Source organism: Thamnophis elegans, chromosome 16 (genome assembly GCF_009769535.1).
Source record: "Thamnophis elegans isolate rThaEle1 chromosome 16, rThaEle1.pri, whole genome shotgun sequence".
Taxonomy (NCBI): domain Eukaryota; kingdom Metazoa; phylum Chordata; class Lepidosauria; order Squamata; family Colubridae; genus Thamnophis; species Thamnophis elegans.
The window spans coordinates 6314288-6333992 of NC_045556.1; the positions used below are offsets into that span (position 1 = coordinate 6314288).

A 19705-nucleotide genomic window follows, 5' to 3' on the forward strand; every position below is an offset into this window, starting at 1 on the left:
ATATCATGTCTCCCCTCGTCCTTCTTTTCATTAAACTAGACATACCCAGTTCCTGCAACCGTTCTTCATCCGTTTTAGCCTCCAGTACCACAATCCTCTTTGTTGCTCTTCTCTGCACTCTTTCTAGACTCTCCACATTTTTTTTTACATTGTGGTGACCAAAACCGGATGCCATATTCCAAGTGTGGCCTTACCAACTCCTTATAAAGTGGTATTAACACTTCATGTGATCTTGATTCAATCCCTGTTTATGCAGCCTAGAACTGTGTTGGCTTTTTGGGCAGCTGCTCCGCACAGCTGGCTCCTATTTAAATAGTTGCCCACTAGGATTCCAGGATACTTTATCCCTATCTACAGCATCTGCCAAACCTATTGGGCAATCAAGCACCTCTAATATTCTGGGGGTACAAGGATAGGTTGTCCTCGACTTACGACTGCAATTGAGCCCAGCATTACAGCTGCAAGTTTTTGCAGTCGTAAGTTGAGGCACACATGTGACCAGAAGTAATTTTCTGCGTTTTTTCACAGTCATTAAGAAACAAGTAAGTAATATCCCAGGATATAAAGCACTGATTCCGTGGCCATTGTAACTTTGAATACTTGTAAAACGACTAGTCATTAGGTGAGGACTACCTGTACAGAGGAACCTAGATCTGATTCACAAAGATCCCTTTAAATATTTTTGCGATCAAAATACGTAACTCTGGGAGACACCGATTCCGAATGTTTACAATTCTCCCGCTTTAATGGTAAAACCAGCATGATACTTTCCGACTCTGCTGCTCCAGAAGCTGTGCAATCATTTTGAGGATGGCAAATTTCAACCATCTTACGCGTGCAGATCTACATGTGTCTCTAAAGCCCCGTAGGTGGAGCATATCCAAAGGTCTTTAAGAAGCAGAAATCGGATCACAAGACAGGCATGATAAGCAGAGAGAGATAGGAAAGGGAAATTAAATTAGGGAGGTATTTAACGAGGAGTGGGGGGAGAAACCAGAATCATTGGTATGTAATCAGGTCTCTTCTGCTGCAGAAGAAAAAGGTGTTTGAATATTTCTTCTTTCTCCCAAGATTTTAGAGATTATTTATCTGGCATTTATTGGTCTATTTGTGCAATCTTAGGTCTTACCTTTTACCTATAAGCAGGCCTGCAAATTACACACAGATATCGTATTTTTCAAAGTATAAGACGCACCTTTTCCCCTCAAAAAAAGAGGCTGAAAATCTGGGTGCGGCTTATACACTGAATGCAGCATTTTTTGGCCTCCTGAAACCCCGCCCCCTTCACCAAAATGGCCGTGCATAGTCTTTAGGAGGCTTTCAGAGTGTTCCTGGGGGCTGGGGAGGGCAGAAATGAGCGAAAAACAGCCCGTTTCTCGCTCAATTTTGCCCCCCCGCCCCGCCCCCAAGAGCACTCTGAAAGCCTCCTAAAGGCTATGCAGCCTCTATTTTTTGGGCAAAAAAATGGGCCGCTTTTGGGAAATCTGCAGAGTGCTAAAACTTTTTTTAAAAAATTGCCTCTTCAAAATCTTGGTGCGTCTTATACTCTGAAAAATATGGTAGTTAAGGATATATATATATATGTGTGTGTGTGTGTGTATGTATATATGTATATGTATATATATATATGTATATATATATGTATGTGTATGTATGTATGTATGTATGTATGTATGTATGTATGTATGTATGTATGTATATATTCAAGTTATAGGTTGCACAATTTGGAAGGCACTCACCGAATTCGGATAGTTGAGATAGCAGATCTGACACGGCATGTCCTGGGCAGATGATCTGGTGTTCATCTGACGTGTTCGAGACTTTTTACTAGGATTAATGACGTGACATTCCGCAAAGAGCTTCTCCAGGTTGCCGTCAAAGTACCTACCCAAAGAAGAATGAAGCTTAATGAATAATGATAATAAAAAAAATCCCTCTGAAAAATCCACCTTAAAAAATAATAATGCTGAAAACAATTCCAGCCGGCAATGCAGGAGCTCTGGGGCCTGTATACAAACTCAAAGTTTTCTGTGTTTTAATTCATCTGTTAGCTAGAAGAGGCAGATGGGCTTGCTTATCTAAATCCACAAAACTATTGCTCGTGTTTCTGTTTTTAAAACGACAAAATGCACTGTGAAAATAGTGGTAGGCCACCCTGCTACAAAGGGTCACTTCAGGGCACAAATCCCTGTTGCTGTGTAAGCATCTAATGGGTTTATGGATATATTTTCTCTCTCTTTCTCTCTCTCTCTGTGTCTTTCTCTGTCTCTCTCTGTCTTTCTCTCTCTCTCTGTTTCTCTCTGTCTGTCTTTCTCTCTCTCTGTCTGTTTTTCTCTCTCTTGTCTATCTCTGTCTTTCTCTGTGTCTTTCTCTGTCTTTCTCTCTCTGTCTTTCTCTCTGTGTGTCTCTCCCTCTCTGTCTTTCTCTCTCTCTGTCTCTCTTTCTCTATGTGTCTTTCTCTCTGTCTGTCTTTCTCTCTCTCTCTATGTCTCTCTCTGTCTTTCTCTGTGTGTGTTTGTGTCTCTTTTTGTCTCTCTCCGTCTGTGTGTCTGTCTCTCTTGCTTTGTCTATCTCTCCCTCACTTTCTCTCTCTCTCACACACACATATACAATCACATTAAATTTACAAATAAATACAAGCTGTAACTAAAGAGTTGCCTTCCATCTCGCCAAACGCAACTCTTGATACAATCTATGCCAGTGGGGAAAACTGAAGGGTCAGGGTAGGAACAGACCGTCCTGGAGAAAGAGGATCGCAGAGAGTCAACTTCAATGTCATCTTTATCATCACAAAGACTCAACATCAATTTGATGACCCACCACCAATCAATAAACACATTAAAAAATATTCAGCCACAGGAATGCAGCCCCGTGTACAAAAGCTTTCAAAATAACGTTGTCTTCAGCAATTAAACATTAAATTAGAACTGTTAATAGACAACACAACATTTTCCTTCCTTCTGTTGGTTCAGGAGCTCAAGTTATGCTTCTAGAAAAAAAATTTCATACTGGATGCATTCTCCCTAGTGATGAAGAAACATTTTCTAGCCTACCAGGTTGCCTTAAAAGTGATTTGAAATTAGATATCAAAAACTAAGAGTGAAAAATCATTGCTTCCACAGATTAATGCTTGTAGATAAACTCTCCAACACGAAAAATATTCCAAATGCCTGCAAAGCCCTAAGATTTCAAGAGATGCTGAACAGGCCATACTATCAAGGCTGGGTGCAACTCCAAAATTTCTAGGGAAGGTTGTGGAAAATGCCAGTATGATTAATTGCAACTAGATAAGGTAAAGGTTCTCCTCGCACATATGTGCTAGTTGTTCCTGACTCTAGGGGGCGGTGCTCATCTCAGTTTCAAAGCTGAAGAGCCAGCGCTGTCCGAAGACATCTCCGTGGTCATGTGGCCAGCATGACTCAACGCCAAAGGTGCACGGAACACTGTTACCTTCCCATTAAAGGTGGTTCCTATTTTTCTACTTGCAATTTTTACATGCTTTCGAACTGCTAGGTTGACAGAAGCTGGGACAAGTCACGGGAGCTCACTCCGTTACGCGGCGCCAGGGATTCAAACCTCCAAACTGCCGACCTTTCTCATCGACAAGCTCAGCGTCTTACCCACTGAGCCACTACGTCCCTTTTGCAACTAGATAAAGCCAGTCAGTTAATTATACTGATAAGGCTCCTGACTATAGTTGTGAGTTAAGCATTTTAACTCGTAAGGCCATTTTGGGCACCTTTCCAAGTTTGGATTTCTTTATCACACTCAGCAGTCTGTTAACTAAACAACCATATTTTGGCCCAACAGATAAGGCCAAAGCCACATTATATCTCGTGACATAAATTTTACTAAGCTAGTTCCGATACCAGGGCAGCTAGCACTGACGCAGCTTATGTCTCTATGCCAATTGTTTCTATTAATTTTTTTTAAAAAAATCCCTTTTATCTCATGTTACAAATACCTTAACTTTATTCCACAACAAATTCCAAACTGTTAGCATCTTTGGTTAAGGATGGGCGGCATAATGGCGCCACACATTTTTTAAAGTATGTGGTGAGAGATATGGAATTATACCACCCAGGCTGAATTTATGAATTGGGTAAGGAATTTTTCAAAAGAACCAAACCATTAATTTTCCAATAACTGGCCCAAGACACATTTTTCCTCCTCTCCTCCCAAGGGACCTCAATGGGCGTCTTTGATTTCTAAGTAGCCTCAAATGTCAAGGGCCTGGCTCACAAACATAACCCATTTTCTACTCCTTATTTGTTTAAAGAATGTAAGAATCACAAGAGTTGAGTTCTTGCTATTCTGTCTACCCAGGAGAAAAACCAAGTAATTATCAGAGAGTTGTTTTTTTTTCTGATTGAGTTTCTTTAACTATATCATTAGTCAGTTGAGCCATTGCCTCACTGTTGCAGGATGGAGAACCAATTTTAGGAATACGTTTCTAATCAATAATGCAAACGTTTCAATATTTATTGTGAAGCTTTCTTGATGGCTGCCTCCGAAGGAGGAAAATAAATAAACCCCTTACATATAATCACTTGAGAACAACGAACTTCTCCTAGCCAACCTCTTGCCATTTCCACCCATCCAGTCATCGACTACAGGACTGCAAAACTTGGCAACTTTAAGACCTATGGACTTCAATTCCCAGAATTCCTCTGCCAGCTATGCTGGTTGAGTAACGTATTTTTTGGAGATGCACCTCCCCCCCTAAAAAAATTTAAAAAAGAGGGTGCGTCTTATACACTGAATATAGCATTTTTGGCCCCCTGAAACCCTGCCTGCTCTGCAAAAATGGATGTGCAGAAGGTTTGGGAGGCTTGCAAAGTGCTCCTGGGGGCTGGGGAGGGCAAAATCGAGCAATAAAACGGGCCTCTTCTGCCCCCCAGCATGCAGGAGCACTCTACAAGCCTCCCAAAGCTCTGCATCACACACCCCCTTTTTATGCAAAAAACAAGGTGTGCAGAGGGTTTGGGAGGCCTGAAGAGTGCAAAAACCTTTTTAAAAAATGTATCTCTTCAAAATCATGGTGCGTCTTATATTCCGGTGCGTCTTATAGTCTGAAAAATACAATAATCCCGGGAGTTGAAGTCCACAGGTCTTCAAAGAGTTTGGAGATCCCTTGACCAAGACCAACTTCCGGTCCGTGTACACACAGAGAAACCCCCCCCCCCCCACACACACACTTACCTCTCCATCAGTTTTTCTTTATCCCAGTTGAAATGGCTGAGGAGTATCCTGGTGATGGTGGCCGGATTCTAGAAGAGGAAGAAGGAAAGTCATTTTAAGAAATGGGAGCAGCAGCTCTGCCCTTTCTCCCAAAACTTTATCCCCACCTCTCCCAATTATATCTGATATAACCGGCATAATTATTTCAAAGGCAAAAATCCAAGTTGAAACCACTTGCCTGGTCAATAATGAGCGAAATCTAAAATTGTGGAACCTAAATTTTTCCTTATGGCACTTTTGGCTGTGGAATACGTCTCACAGAAGTCCCCAGTCCGCTAAAACACACCAGAGACTAAGGATACTGGTGGGCTTTCTGAACTTGGTTGTTTTCCTCCAGATGTTTCATGACCCAACTAGGTAACATCATCAGTGTCAAAAGGAAGTGGGATTTGCAGGGTGGAGGAAGAGGACTGCTGTGGGGTCCTTGGTGCTCTCTGAGCTTGTTTTCCTTGCAGATTACCAACTAGGTAATATCATCAGTGTTAGAAGGGGGATGGGGGGGAGGAGGATTGTGGGGTCCGTGGTGTTCCTGGGTGTTGCCTTGCAGATGTTTCATTTCCCAAACTAGGGCTAGAAGGGAGTGGGGGGGGGTCTGTGGAGAAGGAGGGTTGTGGGGTAGCTTGGTTTTTATTCTTGCAGATGTTTCATCATTCAGACCAGGTAACATTATCAGTGCTAATGAAACAGTCTGCAGGAAAACCACCCAGCTCAGAGAGCACCAAGGACCCCTCGTTTCAACCCTGAGCTACAAATAATTCTCCTTTATTGGTACGTTAGATGAGAACATGGAGCCTGTACAATAATGTACACTAGATCTAGAATGCTTGGCTTTAATTCATTTTCTTTCTTAATACATTCAGGCAATGTTAAGACCAGACTCCCAACAGGCTAACTCAAGAGTCCGACTACTGTGTTTCCCCGAAAATAAGACAGGGTTGTTAGGAATATAATCTAACAGTTGGGTTGGCAATATATAAATCACGAAACAATGCTACAGCTGTTTCTTTAAATCATACTGTAAAATGTAAATGGTTGCTGTTTTACTCAATCGGCCATAAGAAGGAGCCAGAATGACTGTTAGCTCTCTGTTTGTTAGATGCTGGGCTGATCTGATCTGAGTGTTTTTGGAAGCTGCCTGTTAGAAAGTGCCGTGAGCTATTGTAGGTTTTGCAATTGGTAGCAAACTTTGTGTACCAGACTGATTATATGATTACTGGACTATGTTATTTGGATTATCCCTTAACTGAAAGACGTTGATGACTGACTGTCTTATCCGTGTATGACTTGGACTGTTTGATGGACTCGGATACCTCTATTTCCACGAAAGTAAAAGCCTATTTAAAATGCAGTGTCTCTGTATGCTGGTTTGTGTGTTCTCCAACACAACTTTCACAACGCTTCTCTAAACATACTCGCTCTCCCAACAGGAGATTACATAATAAGGGTCTTATTTTCTTTTGACACCCCCCCCCCGGAAATAAGCACTTGGCCTTATTTTCGGGGAGTCTTATTATTTTTGAGGTGCAGGAGGTGGCGAGTGTGGTCACCTCATAGCTGCTGCTGCTTTGCAATATTTTTGGGGAGGGCTTATTTTAGAGCAAGTGCTCAAAAGCCCGATTGGGCTTCTTATCCGAGGAGGTCTGGGGAAACAGCCTTAAAAAAAAAATCCAGATTTTAAGTTATTCTGAATGTTCCATGCTATTTACATACTCCACAGATCCCAATGAAACGAAAAAGGATTACTAGTACAGATTTCCACAAATAGAAAGGCAGGTAAGACATATAAGTATAATCCTCTTAGCTATTAAATGTCAGTTTAATGTTTCATTGTGCAACTTGACTTGCTGTTGCATAAGTGAAGGACCATTCTCCAGGCACAACAAATAGCTCAGCCCAGCTGACACATACCAGGAACATTCACATCTCATCATAAACAAAATATCTGGGAAATCAAGGCTTAATGCAAGCAAAGCAAGCTCCTGCATGCAGTAAGGTAGCTCCCACTTCGCTCCTCCTGGAGGAGGGAGCTGCAGAACTAACCAGAAATGCCTTCTCTAGTTTACCTATCCACCATGGTAATCTCTGGCAGAAGAAACCAAACGGATCAAAGGAGGACGCACCAGAAAACCAGAATTTTTGGGAGATTCCACCCTATCATGACTTGCAAAGAAGGCTCAATATTTAGAAGATTGAGGTTTGTGCAGAGAAGAGCAACAAAGATGATTAGGGGACTGGAGGCTAAAACATATGAGGAACAGTTGCAGGAACTGGGGATGTGTAGTTTAATGAAAAGAAGGACGAGGGGAGACATGATAGCAGCCTTCCAGTATCTCAGGGGTTGCCACAAAGAAGAGGGAGTCTAGCTATTATCCAAGGCACCTGAGGGCAGAACAAGAAGCAAGGGGTGGAAACTAATCAAGGAGAGAAGCAACTTAGAACTAAGGAGAAACTTCCTGACAGTGAGAGCAATTAATCAGTGGAACAGCTTGCCTCCAGAAGTTGTGAATGCCCCAACACTGGAAGTCTTTAAGAAGATGTTGGATAGCCATTTGTCTGAAATGGTATAGGGTTTCCTGCCTAGGCAGGAGGTTGGATTAGAAGACCTCCAAGGTCCCTCCCAACTCTGCTATTGCATTGAGATATAAACAGTGTGGCTTTGGTTTTTCTGATATTTGGCTTTATTTCACATTAAGTAGCATTTACAATATGAGTACAGGTAGTCCTGACTGCTCTTTAGAAGGTCAAATCCTGAAGAGGAAACTCAAAGGCTTTGGCCACCTAAGGAAAAGGAAGGACTCACCGGAGAAGAGCCGGATTCTGGGAAAGATTGAGGGCAAAAGAAGAAGGGGACGTCAGAGAAGGAGGTGGCTGGATGGAGTCACCGAAGCAGTTGGCATGAGCTTCAATGGACTCCAGAGGATGGTAGAGGACAGTAAGGCCTGGAGGAACATTGTCTATGGGGTCCCAATGACACAACTTCGCAACTAACAACAACAAAAGTTCTTGACTTACAACACTTCATTTAGTGACCATTCCAAGTTACGACACAGAAAAAAACTGACTTATGAATCTTTTTCACAGTTACGAACATTGCAGCAGCCCCCAAGGTGACATGATTAAAAATCAGGCGCTTGGCAACCGACTCATATTTATGACGGTTGCAGTGTCCCCGGGGGGGTCGTGTGATCAGCGGGGAAGGCAGATCCACTTAAAAGCCACATGACTAGGTTAACAACTGGAGTGATTCACTTAACAACAATGGCAAGAAAATGGGGCAAAAGTGAGTTAACCAATGTCTCGCTTAGCAACTGAAAATTTGGCCTCGTAAGTCGAGGACTGCCTGTATTTGACAAAGGAGATAAAATTTATTAATTTTTAAGGCACGACTGTGCAGCCTTTGCTGTCAGATGTAAAAGAAACTTTGAATGGAATATACTACTAAACTATTAAAGAACTACTAAAAGTTTTATTCCCCATCCAGGCTATACTGTCCCTGCTAAATGTAGAACACCATAACCTATTTATTCACTGGTGAGACTGCTGATAAATCAAATTTTATTTGGCTGTCAATCCCACGCACACATTATCTGGCAGTATTTCCATGAACGCCTCATATATTCTTTCCAATTCTGTCTCATATGCTGTATGCAAAGAAGGGTCAGGTTCCTGTCTGTATTATTTTAGTGCTAATGTTTACCTCTTTGTACCGTTCATTAAAGCCAGTATCATTATTACAGCTAGGAAGAAGGGGGGGGGGGGAATGAGCAGAAATGGCTTAGAAAAAAACTCATGATGGATCAAATGATCTCCACCGAGGAAGTCTATTAGTGTTCTGACCTAAGCTCCCTTAACAAGCATGAAGCAAAGTCTTGGTCCTGGCAAAACCCCTTTTATTTACACGACTGTAAATTCACAGTCAGCCAGGCTTGGCAAACAGTCTTTCAGAGGAATGTTTGTCCACACAAACCTTATCTCGTTTGGAGAGCTGCCAGATAATTAGTTTCCAAACACAGGGCAAGGCAGCACTTGACACAGAGTCTCTTATAGTCACAAACAGAACTTTCCATTCTTGAAACGACTGAAGGAATGAATTGTTTCCTGCAAAAGCCCCCTCCCCATTCGCTCCTCTTTTGTTTCCTATGGGAGGGACCAATCACCTCCAAGGTGTGGCTTTACTCCCAAGTCGGCTCTGCTTTCTTAGTTGTTCTTGTCTCCTGGCAGCTCTGCGCATGTGCACACTGGGAACAGGCTCCAGCTGTTCCTCTGCCTCACTGCTGTCTAGCTCCCGCTCGGCTTCTGACGCAGAGCCCTCATCTGAGCTTTCTTCAACCCCCAAGACTGGCCCACATTCCTCCCCAACCTCTTCGCTGTCTGACTCTGCTGCCAGTTCCATTGGCTGCTGGCGGGCCACAATAATTAGCAGTTCTGAAGCAAAAGTGAATTTTCTCCTTCAAGAGTTCAGACTTTTTTTTTTTTAAAACTACATTCACAGATGTTCCTTGAAAATGGAATTGTGGCTCTGCTATGCGTGCTTCCCATGGAGAAAATCCCAGGTTCAACCCACATTTGCAAACAGAGCTGGCGAAGACTCCTGCCTAAAACCCTAGAAATGGAATCCAAGCAAATAAGGCTACAGATCCCACCAGGGGGAGGAAGGGTTTCGTTTGCATGTATTTGATGAATGGTTTAAGGTTTTAAGGTTTAAGGTTTATTGTATTTATATGCCGCCCTATTCCCCGAGGGACTCAGGGCGGCTAACAAACCCAAGGGGGGGGGGTAAACAAGAAGGGAGTACAACAAACAGGTACCAAGAGAATTTAAAAGACAGTCAACAGTCACACAATTCGAGGGGGGAAGGGAACTCGTCAACCCCAGGCCTGCCGGCACAGCCAGGTTTTAACAGCTTTGCGGAAAGCCTGGAGAGAGGTGAGGGTCCGAATCTCTGCGGGGAGTTCGTTCCAAAGGGCCGGAGCAGGGTTATTGCCCTTTATTCAGAAAAAAAAAAAGTATTTTTCAAGGATTTATTGTTCATACAATAACAAAAAGCCTTCCCAACTTGGAAGGGTTTAACCTCTGCAATTTTTGACTTTATTCAGAGATGTAAGTATGTAAAAGTAATTAAATGTAACATCCATGTGATGGGTAAGGATGCCACTGTATTTGATCATCAGAGAATGCAAAAGGAACAGGAATAGAATGCAGTCTGATTTAAATATAATTCGAGTCTATTTTTAGGATATGTAAGACAAATATGTCTGTAAAATCAGCTCTGGGGAACAAGTGGACATATCCACATTCAGTTTTCTTGGCAAATATACAGAAATGTTTTGCCAATGCCTTCTTTGGGAATTTTGTTTATTACTTCTCAAAACAATGAATTGACCAGACAATCTTCCATCAAGTTTACATGAAAAGATAAAATTGGATGTTGAAACAATTTCATTTGATGCTACCAACCGAAGCATTTTTTAATAAATATTCCCCCCCCTCCCTTTAAAAAATTATCTCCAGAATTCAGGACAAATGTCACAGGCCTTCACTAAATACAGCTAAAAGATCTGTTAACTCTAATCGTTAACCCAAAGTCCTACCTATTTAGAAAATATTTGCAGCCTAAAAAACAACAACATCCAAGTTCAGTCATTTTATTCTAAGGCAACATGTTACATAACACTTCTTTTCTAGTTAGATCTGTGCTAGCATGATAATCTATGTACTCTGTTGCTCTAAGACTGTGAGTGATTAAAAGAGAGAGAGAGAGAGAGATCAGCTGTCCAGCCCCTGCAGACAGCCCTTCTGAAGTTAAAAATATATCCAGGATCTTTAAGGCCATTTCAACATTACAAGCGATAGCTTCAGTAATGGTATTAATTTCTGGGACGGCTGTCACAATTAGTTCCGGTTCTATTTTACAGCCACAGACACTAAGGAAAGCTCTGTGTGAGCTGAAGAAGCTTCTTGGATGAGAAGCAAAATATTTTCAAAGAAAAACCCAGAAACTCTAGTTGCCCCTTGAAAAATAGCACCTTTGGGGCAACTGAGAATCTCCATAGAGATAGTGGCTTTCCAACTTCGCTACAGAGTTCTCTCCACTGTTCTAACATTGCTTCCTCTCCCAAGGAACATCAGCTGTTCACTTTAATCTCAAAATATGTGAAAGGCTAGATGACTCAAAGCCCCCCCCCTTTTTCACATCATAGCTTAACGAGAAGCCTTGCAGTTCAAGGCCAACAACCAAACCACCATTCCCCAGCATCAAACGTATTGCTTTTCCGATTCGCTACAAAATATAAATTTAATCATTCTCACAGCCAATGCTATCAGAGGAGAGAAGCGTTAGTCCACTTCCACTGTAAGGGGGGGAAAAAATCCAGCTATATAAAAGGTAAATAAGTTGAATGCAGGCTGAAAGAGAGATGGCCACAGTGTTGCAATTTGGGCAAACTTCAGTGTTGCAATTTGCAGGACCAGGAAATCCTTCCAAATATTCAACCTAAATAATCAGGATTATCGATTTCTGAGGATATCGTAGCAATAATGGAAATCATAACCGTTTTTTTTAAATCATCAATATTTTCCCATTTGGGATAATATTTGGGCAGAGTAACAAACTTGGTTAAAATCAAAGTTCCTAAAACATGGGAGAGGTTTCCTCCAGATCTTTGAGCAGAAATAGATACAATCTACTAGATCAGTGTTTCTCAACCTTGGTGACTTTAAGTCCTGTGGACTTCAACTCCCAGAATCCCCCAGCCAGCTGTGCTGGCTGGAGGATTCTGGGACTTGAAGTCCACAGGACTTAGTCACCAAGGTTGAGAAACACTGTACTAGATACAGTAGATTGGCCCACACGCACATTGTGAATTAGTTCACAGCTGGATGGAATAGTCTTCCACGGAGGGTTTTGGACCACAACCAACCTCCCTGGTCCAGACAGATGTTTTTCAACTTCGCAATCTAGGGCTGAGAGTCAGCCGGCTTCCTTGCCTACGGCAGAATTCGAATCTGGGTCTCTCTCGAATTCCCAGCAACTCCAAGGAGAATGGCAGAGAAACGCTTATTGCTCGATAGGGGAAAAATTGCAAAATAAAATCTCCAGTAGATTAAAAACACCCAAGTGACAACAAATGGCTTCATATCAGCCTCCCAGTAATAGTTTTAAGTGTTACTGGGTACTATTTTTTTAAAAAATTGGAAGAATTCCAAATGTCAAAACCTACCTCAAGTCACTTACGGAGTCTATGCACAACAAATCGGGTCGCCCTCAACTTACGACGGTTCATCTAGTGACAGTTCAAAGTTACAACGGCATTGAGAAAAGTGACTTGTGAGCGTTTTTCACACTTAACAACTGTCATGAGATGAAAATTCAGATACTTCGCAACTGATTCACATTTATGATGGTTGCAATGCCCTGGGGCCATGTATGACAAGAGCCAGATTCACTTAACAACAGTGTTGCTAATTTAACTGTTGCAGTGATTCACTTAACAACCATGGCAAGAGAGTTCGTAAAACAGGGCAAAAATTCGCTGAAATGTTTTCACTTAGCAACAAAAATCTGGGGCTGAAATTGTAGTTGTAAGCCGAGGAGTACCTGTAATGCCATTGTGAATTAACCCTCTGTAGCCAGCATGTGGTTTGCTTTCATACATACAAAGCAAAGAAAAATACACAAGGTGGGTGCTTTTTACTGTCCAAAAAAGTACAATCCTTTGGTAAGCAACGGAATTTCTTACGTACAGTGGAGCAAGCTTGAAGTTTACCATACAAGCCAAGAACGTGGCAATGGTTTGAATCGGACACCAGCAGAGGTAGTATTCTGGAGAACCAGTAGCCCACCAAGCCACGCCCACAGAACCGGTAGTAAAATAATTTTTGAATCCCACTGCTGGACACCAGGTCGTAATGGTATGTACATCCCAAACCAACACACTTCATATTCAATTTTCTTCTCCTTCTCCGCAGCCTTTAAAAAAAATAATATTAAGGCAAATGAAATGTTCAGAGGCTTCGTGTTTCCAAAATATTAAAACATGTTTTGGACTGCAAAGAGCAATCTGGCCCACATTTCATTTCAGAAGGGCCAAAAACAGAGGCTTAGCATCTTTGTATTAGGTACTCTGGAAGCCATTAAATGCCAGCTATTTAAAAGGAACGCACCTGTATTCACATATGAGGAGATAAAGCCACCTGACAATATTCTTTTTGCAGGGTTTCCTGGCAATATTTGAATCCTTCTCAAGCAATATATATAACATTTACAATTTAAGGACAAGTTTACCTAAATGCCACCCTGAAGTCCTTCTGACATGCCACCTCACTTGACTAGAGTGGCAACTTGCTCCTCTCTCAATCCCAAAATTAACAAAAGAAACAAAGAGACAAACCATGAAAGGGCCTTAATTCTAATGTTTATTTCGTGAAAAAAAAAAATTGATTACCTAGCAATCTGAACCTAGGGTCAAGAGTTGAGAGACGCGTTAATTCTAATGTTTATTTCGTGAATAAAATTTGACTACCTAGCAATCCGCAGCAAGGGTCAAAAGTTGAGAGACCCGTTCATATAAAGAAACAGTGTGATTCCAAGATAAGTCTTAACAAATAACGCCTTCTTAAATCTGACCTTGAACCTGCCAGACACAAAAACATCCTTCACTGGCAATCTTTACATTGCGCCTCTGTATCGAAGATTAAGAGCAAGGTAAGCTCTGGATTTGGGCCTGGTTCAATTAGAATTGGGAAGCGGAAGGAATACGGCCCATCCACACCCACGATTACTCACCCAGCTTTAACTACCACTCGAAGTTCTTGGCATGAGGGTCAAGCTGTTCTTCCCTTTCCTTTAGCAAATCTTTAGAGGATTAACGTCGCCTTGTTTGTGAGTTCCCAATTGCAAAAGTAAATCACCGCTGTGTGTTTAGTTCAGTTGTTTTCCACCTTCCTAAAGTCAGAGCAAATCTCCAGCTCAAGGCTGTGAGTGCCATTAACCACAGAGGAAGACACAAGGAAGAACTCATGTCATAGGAGAGTTCTTTACAATACAGGCTAAAGTTCACCACCTCAGGCATTCTCGCCTAACACATCACGAATGACCCTTGGAAGTTTTAAAAAAAATACTATATTTGTAGAGTTTCAGGGACATGAGCGTCAATGTCTGGGGCCATCAAGCCAATCCTGAAGAAACTTGGGATAGAAAAAGGGGGGGTTTATTGCAAGCCACGTCAACAGCACTTCAACAAGGTCTTAGGTATGCAATGTTACAGGTACACCATGCAATGTTTACATAGACAAGGATAGGAGCCCCTTGTGGGCTGTTTGAATGCTCACTCAAGAGAAGACCAGGAACTCTAGCTGCTCAGGTATTCTTGAGAATAGTTACCTGAATAGCTCTTGGAAGCAGAAATATAGCTTCCTCATCCGCTGAGCATAGATCACTTACCTGAATTGGACATATTTGTGGAATGGAAGGATTACAGATTACCATCCTTCTTCTTCACAGGAAATGGTTATTTATTCCTGGAAGATTTGGACACCTATTTCCCCCCCCCCTTCCCCATCCTATTCTAACCTCAGTTTCTTGAACAGCTTCTGCTGCTAAAACAAGGAAAATGTGTCAGTGTTTCTATATGGACCTCTGTCTCAAAATAGCCATTATGCTAAACCAGAGGTTTTCAAACAAAACCAGGAAATCAATTCAACCAAGCCTATCCGTCATTAGCACTCAGCAATTGTCATTAGCCATGAAAATTAGAGGCAAAACTTTTGTGCAGCTTAAAACTTAGTAATTACAGTCCAGTTCCCCACCGCGTTCATCTAATTTGAATTGTCTTGAAGGCTAAGAGCACCTTTGATCCTTACAAGTCAACCTGACCATTCCAACCCATTGCAGGAGCAAGACTGATCTTTAGAGCAGACTCTTCTTCAGCCGAATTAACACCTTTGCTTACTTAGCAACAGGAAATGCAATTACACACCTGTGCTAATAACCATTTTATTGTTCATAACTTGTGCAACTCTGGATGCCAATTTCAGCTGGGAGGTATAAAATGCCCAGATTACGAATAACTCAAGCCTTAATCTGGGATTTTCCTAGATTTGTTTTCAGAGCCAGCAATGTGACGTTTGGATGTGTGAACTGTAACCGTGTAATTGTAACTATAACCCTAATGTGAAATAGTATTTACAAAGGTTAAAAAAAAGCTTTGGTCCCCGTTTATATCAATGACATCAGCAGGAAGCGATGCAAAATCAATAGGCAGCCAATCCTATGCAAAATACACTTGCCCACAATAAGGGTTTGTTAAAAGTTCCAGGAAATAAGAAACACTGTCTCTCTTATCACATTTCTAGAATATTTTTGGTACCAATGGAAACGCCACTCCGTATTGGACTTCACTTGTGCCCAACCTGAGTCAATCCCTTTTAACAACTGTGTACACACAGTCCTGCCTCTCAAAAATGCCAAGACATAGGTAGACATTCCTGGGCCCTACCCCTGTTGTCATGTTGCCATCCTGAGCAGCTGCCCGGGGGCCACCCAAAAAGGGCTCATGCCAGTATCACTCAGCTGCAGGACTGGGACTGCTGAGCCTTCCTACCACACAAACCCTCCCAAGAATATGAAGTCAGATCCTACGAAGCCTGGGGTTCCCCTCTGGGTGATGCCAATAGGAGGGCGATGACTCTTGCCTTTACCATGTTCCCATCCGGGTTGGCGGGGCAACCAGTCACTGCTCACCTGGCATGTACCATGTAGTGCCACCGACCCCCCCCCCCCAAGCTCTTCTCCTTCCTGCATTTCTTGTGCAATTCAGCTGTAGGGTTATCCTTTCTTCTCTAAGGACCCCAATTCACCCCTCTGAAGGGGGGAATCACAGTGTCCACAAAGCAACTGGGGGGGGCATGGTTATCCTTTCCTCCCTAAGGACCCCGATTGACTCCTCTGAAGGTGGGCGGCACTTTAGTGCCCATAAAGCAACTGGGGGAGGGGCATGATTATCCTTTCTTCTCTGCTAAGGACCCTAATTAACCCCTCTGAAGGTGGGCGGCACAGTGCCCACAAAGCATGGTTCAGAGGGGTGAATTGAGGTCCTTCTTAGCTGAGAGAAAGGATAGCCATGCTCCTCCCCCCCAATTGCTTTGTGGTCACTCAGATTTCCCCCCTCCCCTCTGAAGTATCCACAGAGCAAGGGGGGGGGGGAGGTTATCCTTTCTCCTCTACTAATGAACCCAATTCACTCCTCTGAAGTGGGGGGTGGGGGACTTCAGTGACCACAAAGGGGGAAAACGGCACCTTAAGCCTTTCCTGGCCATCTCTATAGAGCGCCCCCCTCTCTTTCCAGGCAGGGACTGCAAGGCCGGAGATCTCTCCAGCCAGTGGAGGGGTGAGAGGGGCTGATCTCAGCCTGGCTCTGTTGCCTCCCCTCGCCCTTTCCTGCGGGGAGGGGGGGCGGGGGAGAAGAGAAGTGAGCTCCGGCTCCATCCAGCAGCATCGCCCCTTGAAGGCGTGGCTGGCCGGCTCAGCTCCCGCTGCTTCTCGCAGCGTCCCCTCCTCCTCCTCTCCTCTCCTTTCCCTCCCGCCGGGCCTGCTTCTTCTGCTCCAGCCCGCCCGGCCTTCTTTCTCTCTATCTCCTTTGCCTCCATCGGCGGCGGCGGCGCGCGGCGGGCACGCGCACCTGGATGACCTCGTTGACCTCTCGGATGCACTCCACCATGTGCTGCAGGATCTGCTCGGCCGTCAGCACCTCGTAGCGGTAATCCTCCTCCTGCTCGTGGCCCAGGCCGCCTCCACCTCCTCCGCCTCCACCAGGGCCCGGCCCGCCTAGCCCGCTGCCGCCGAGGCCTCCTCCTCCACCACCACCACCACCGCCGGGCCCGAGGCCGCCCGTCTCGCCGCCCAGCAGCCCGTCGCGCTCGCCGCCCACGCCCAGCCCGGGCTCCACCAGCTCCACTTCGCCCAGGTCGAGGTTGTCGTCGTCGGGCTCGTCGTCGTCGTCGGGCTCGTCGTCGTCCTCCTCCTCGGCGCCGCTGTCCTCGCTGCACTCCTCGTCCTCGTCGAACTCATAGTTGTAGCCTTCGTCCGAGTCCATGGCGGCGGGAGGGGCGGGCGGGCGCGCGCGCGGGGTGTGAGGGGGGGGGCGGCGGCAGCCGGAGCACGCGAGGCGGGCGGAGAAGGGCCCGCGAGCGGGGCGGCGCCCTCCTCCTGCCCCCCCCACCGGGATCCGAAGGCTTCGGGCCTTGCACGCCTCCTTTCGTGTCGGCGGAGCGATCGCCACACCAAGCCCGCCCGCCCGTCCGCCGCCGCCGCCGCTCCTCACAGGCGCCGCTGAGCCAACAAAGGGACGCGTCCGGCCCGCTCCGTCACCTCGACGCACGCCACCACGCACGCACGCACGCAACGACGCACGCACGCACACGGCGGGACGCGCCGCGACGAGCGCCGCGGCGGCGGAGGGCGGGGCAACGCCGCGCCCCCGCCTTCTTTTTTTTCCATCCTTCCTCCTCCTCCTCCCTCTTTCTCTCTCGCTAGGCCTTGGGCGAGTGGGCGGGCTCCCGCGTCCATCTTGAGCGTGGCTTGGGGGAGGGGGTTTCGTCACGCGGGAGCCATCTCGGGAGGGGGCGCGCGCGCACGTTCCCACGCCCGCCTGCCTTTGCTCGCCACAAGGAAGCGGGGGGGGGGGGAAGGGAGGGATGACGGTCGCCATCTTGGGTGTGTCTAACGCTGCTTGTGTGAGGAGGCGGGGGTGTATGTTTGTGTGGAGGGCGGTTTGGTTTCCTCACGAGGCCCGCAGCTTAAAATGCTGAGCCAGCTTGGCATGGCAGATTCTTTTTTTAAAAAAATAATGTTTCCCCCAGTGTAAACATTCCTATTTTATGGACATGGACAGTACATTGACTGGGTCAGGTCTTTTTTTAGCTACTTAAACAATAGTGATATGTTTGTGTTTGTCCATTTGTATGTGTGTGTGTATGTATGTATGTATGTATGTTTGTATGTATGTTTGAATGTATGTGTATATATACACACACACACACACAAACATGCATACATAAACATACACACATACATATTACTATTGTTTAAGTGGCTAAAAAAAGATTTGACCCAGTCAATGTACTGTCCATGTCCATAAAATAGGAATGCTTACACTGGGGGAAAAATTATGTATGTATGTATGCATCTATCTATCTTATCTATCTTATCTATCTATCTATCTTATCTATCTATCTATATCTATCTATGCATCTATCTATCTATTTATCTATCTATGCCTCCATCCATCCATCCATCTATCTATCTATCTATCTATCTATCTATCTATCTATCTATCTATCTATCTATGCATCTATCTATATCTATCTATCTATTTATCTATCTATCCATCCATCCATCCTATCTATCTATTTATCTATCTATCTATCTATCTATCTATCTATCTATCTATCTATCTATCTATCTATCTATGCATCTATCTATCTATGCATCTATCTATCCATCCATCCATCCTATCTATCTATCTATTTATCTATCTATCTATCTATCTATCTATCTATCTATGCATCTATCTATCTATTTATCTATCTATGCCTCCATCCATCCATCCATCCATCTATCTATCTATCTCTATCTATCTATCTATCTATCTATCTATCTATCTATCTATCTATCTATCTATCTATCTATGCATCTATCTATTTATCTATCTATGCCTCCATCCATCCAACCATCCATCCATCCATCTATCTATGTATGTATGTATCTATCTATCTCTATCTATCTATCTATGCATCTATCTATCTATTTATCTATCTATGCCTCCATCCATCCATCCATCCATCCATCTATCTATCTATGTATGTATCTATCTCTATCTATCTATGCATCTATCTATCTATTTATCTATCTATGCCTCCATCCATCCATCCATCCATCCATCTATCTATGTATGTATCTATCTATCTCTATCTATCTATCTATGCATCTATCTATCTATTTATCTATCTATGCCTCCATCCATCCATCCATCCATCCATCCATCCATCCATCTATCTATCTATCTATGCATCTATCTATATCCCAAATATGGGAGGGAACATACTGCTTCCCTTTTGCCTTATATGTTATGTTCTTATATGTTATGTTATATATAACATTTCTGTTATTGCAGATATTGCAGATTCAGCTCTGCCTTTCTGACCTTAATTCTGCCTTAAGGTCAAGAGATCCTCAGTCCCTCAAGCTCATGGTTGTCCCAAAGGTGCTTTTTTTCAGGAGGCAACTGGACTTTCTGGTTTTCTTTCTTTCGGAAGACGTTTCGCTTCTTGGGTGAGAAGATCTGGCAGAACTGAAAAAGCTTCTTGGATGAGAAGCGAAATTTCTTCAAAGAAAGAAAAAAACAAGCTCTGACAGGATAGCGGGGATCCTATCCTATGCGAAGCGAAAGGTTTTCAAAAGGAAAAG

At 43.9% G+C, this 19705-nt stretch overlaps 1 protein-coding gene across 2 annotated transcripts in view; it reads right to left on the reverse strand.

Moving 5' to 3' along the window:
• Nucleotides 1–17644, reverse strand: part of LOC116519011 (E3 ubiquitin-protein ligase ARIH1-like) — a 38461-nt gene extending 20817 nt beyond the window's left edge. For both annotated transcript variants that reach the window (XM_032232620.1, XM_032232619.1), the window contains exons 1-3: nucleotides 16920–17644; nucleotides 5203–5270; nucleotides 1740–1884 (exon numbers count right to left, since the gene is read on the reverse strand). In XM_032232620.1, coding sequence (XP_032088511.1) covers nucleotides 1740–1884; nucleotides 5203–5270; nucleotides 16920–17333 — 627 coding nt within the window. In that variant the 5' untranslated portion in view covers nucleotides 17334–17644. The remainder of the gene's footprint in view (nucleotides 1–1739; nucleotides 1885–5202; nucleotides 5271–16919) is intronic.
• Nucleotides 17645–19705: the final 2061 nt, after the last annotated feature.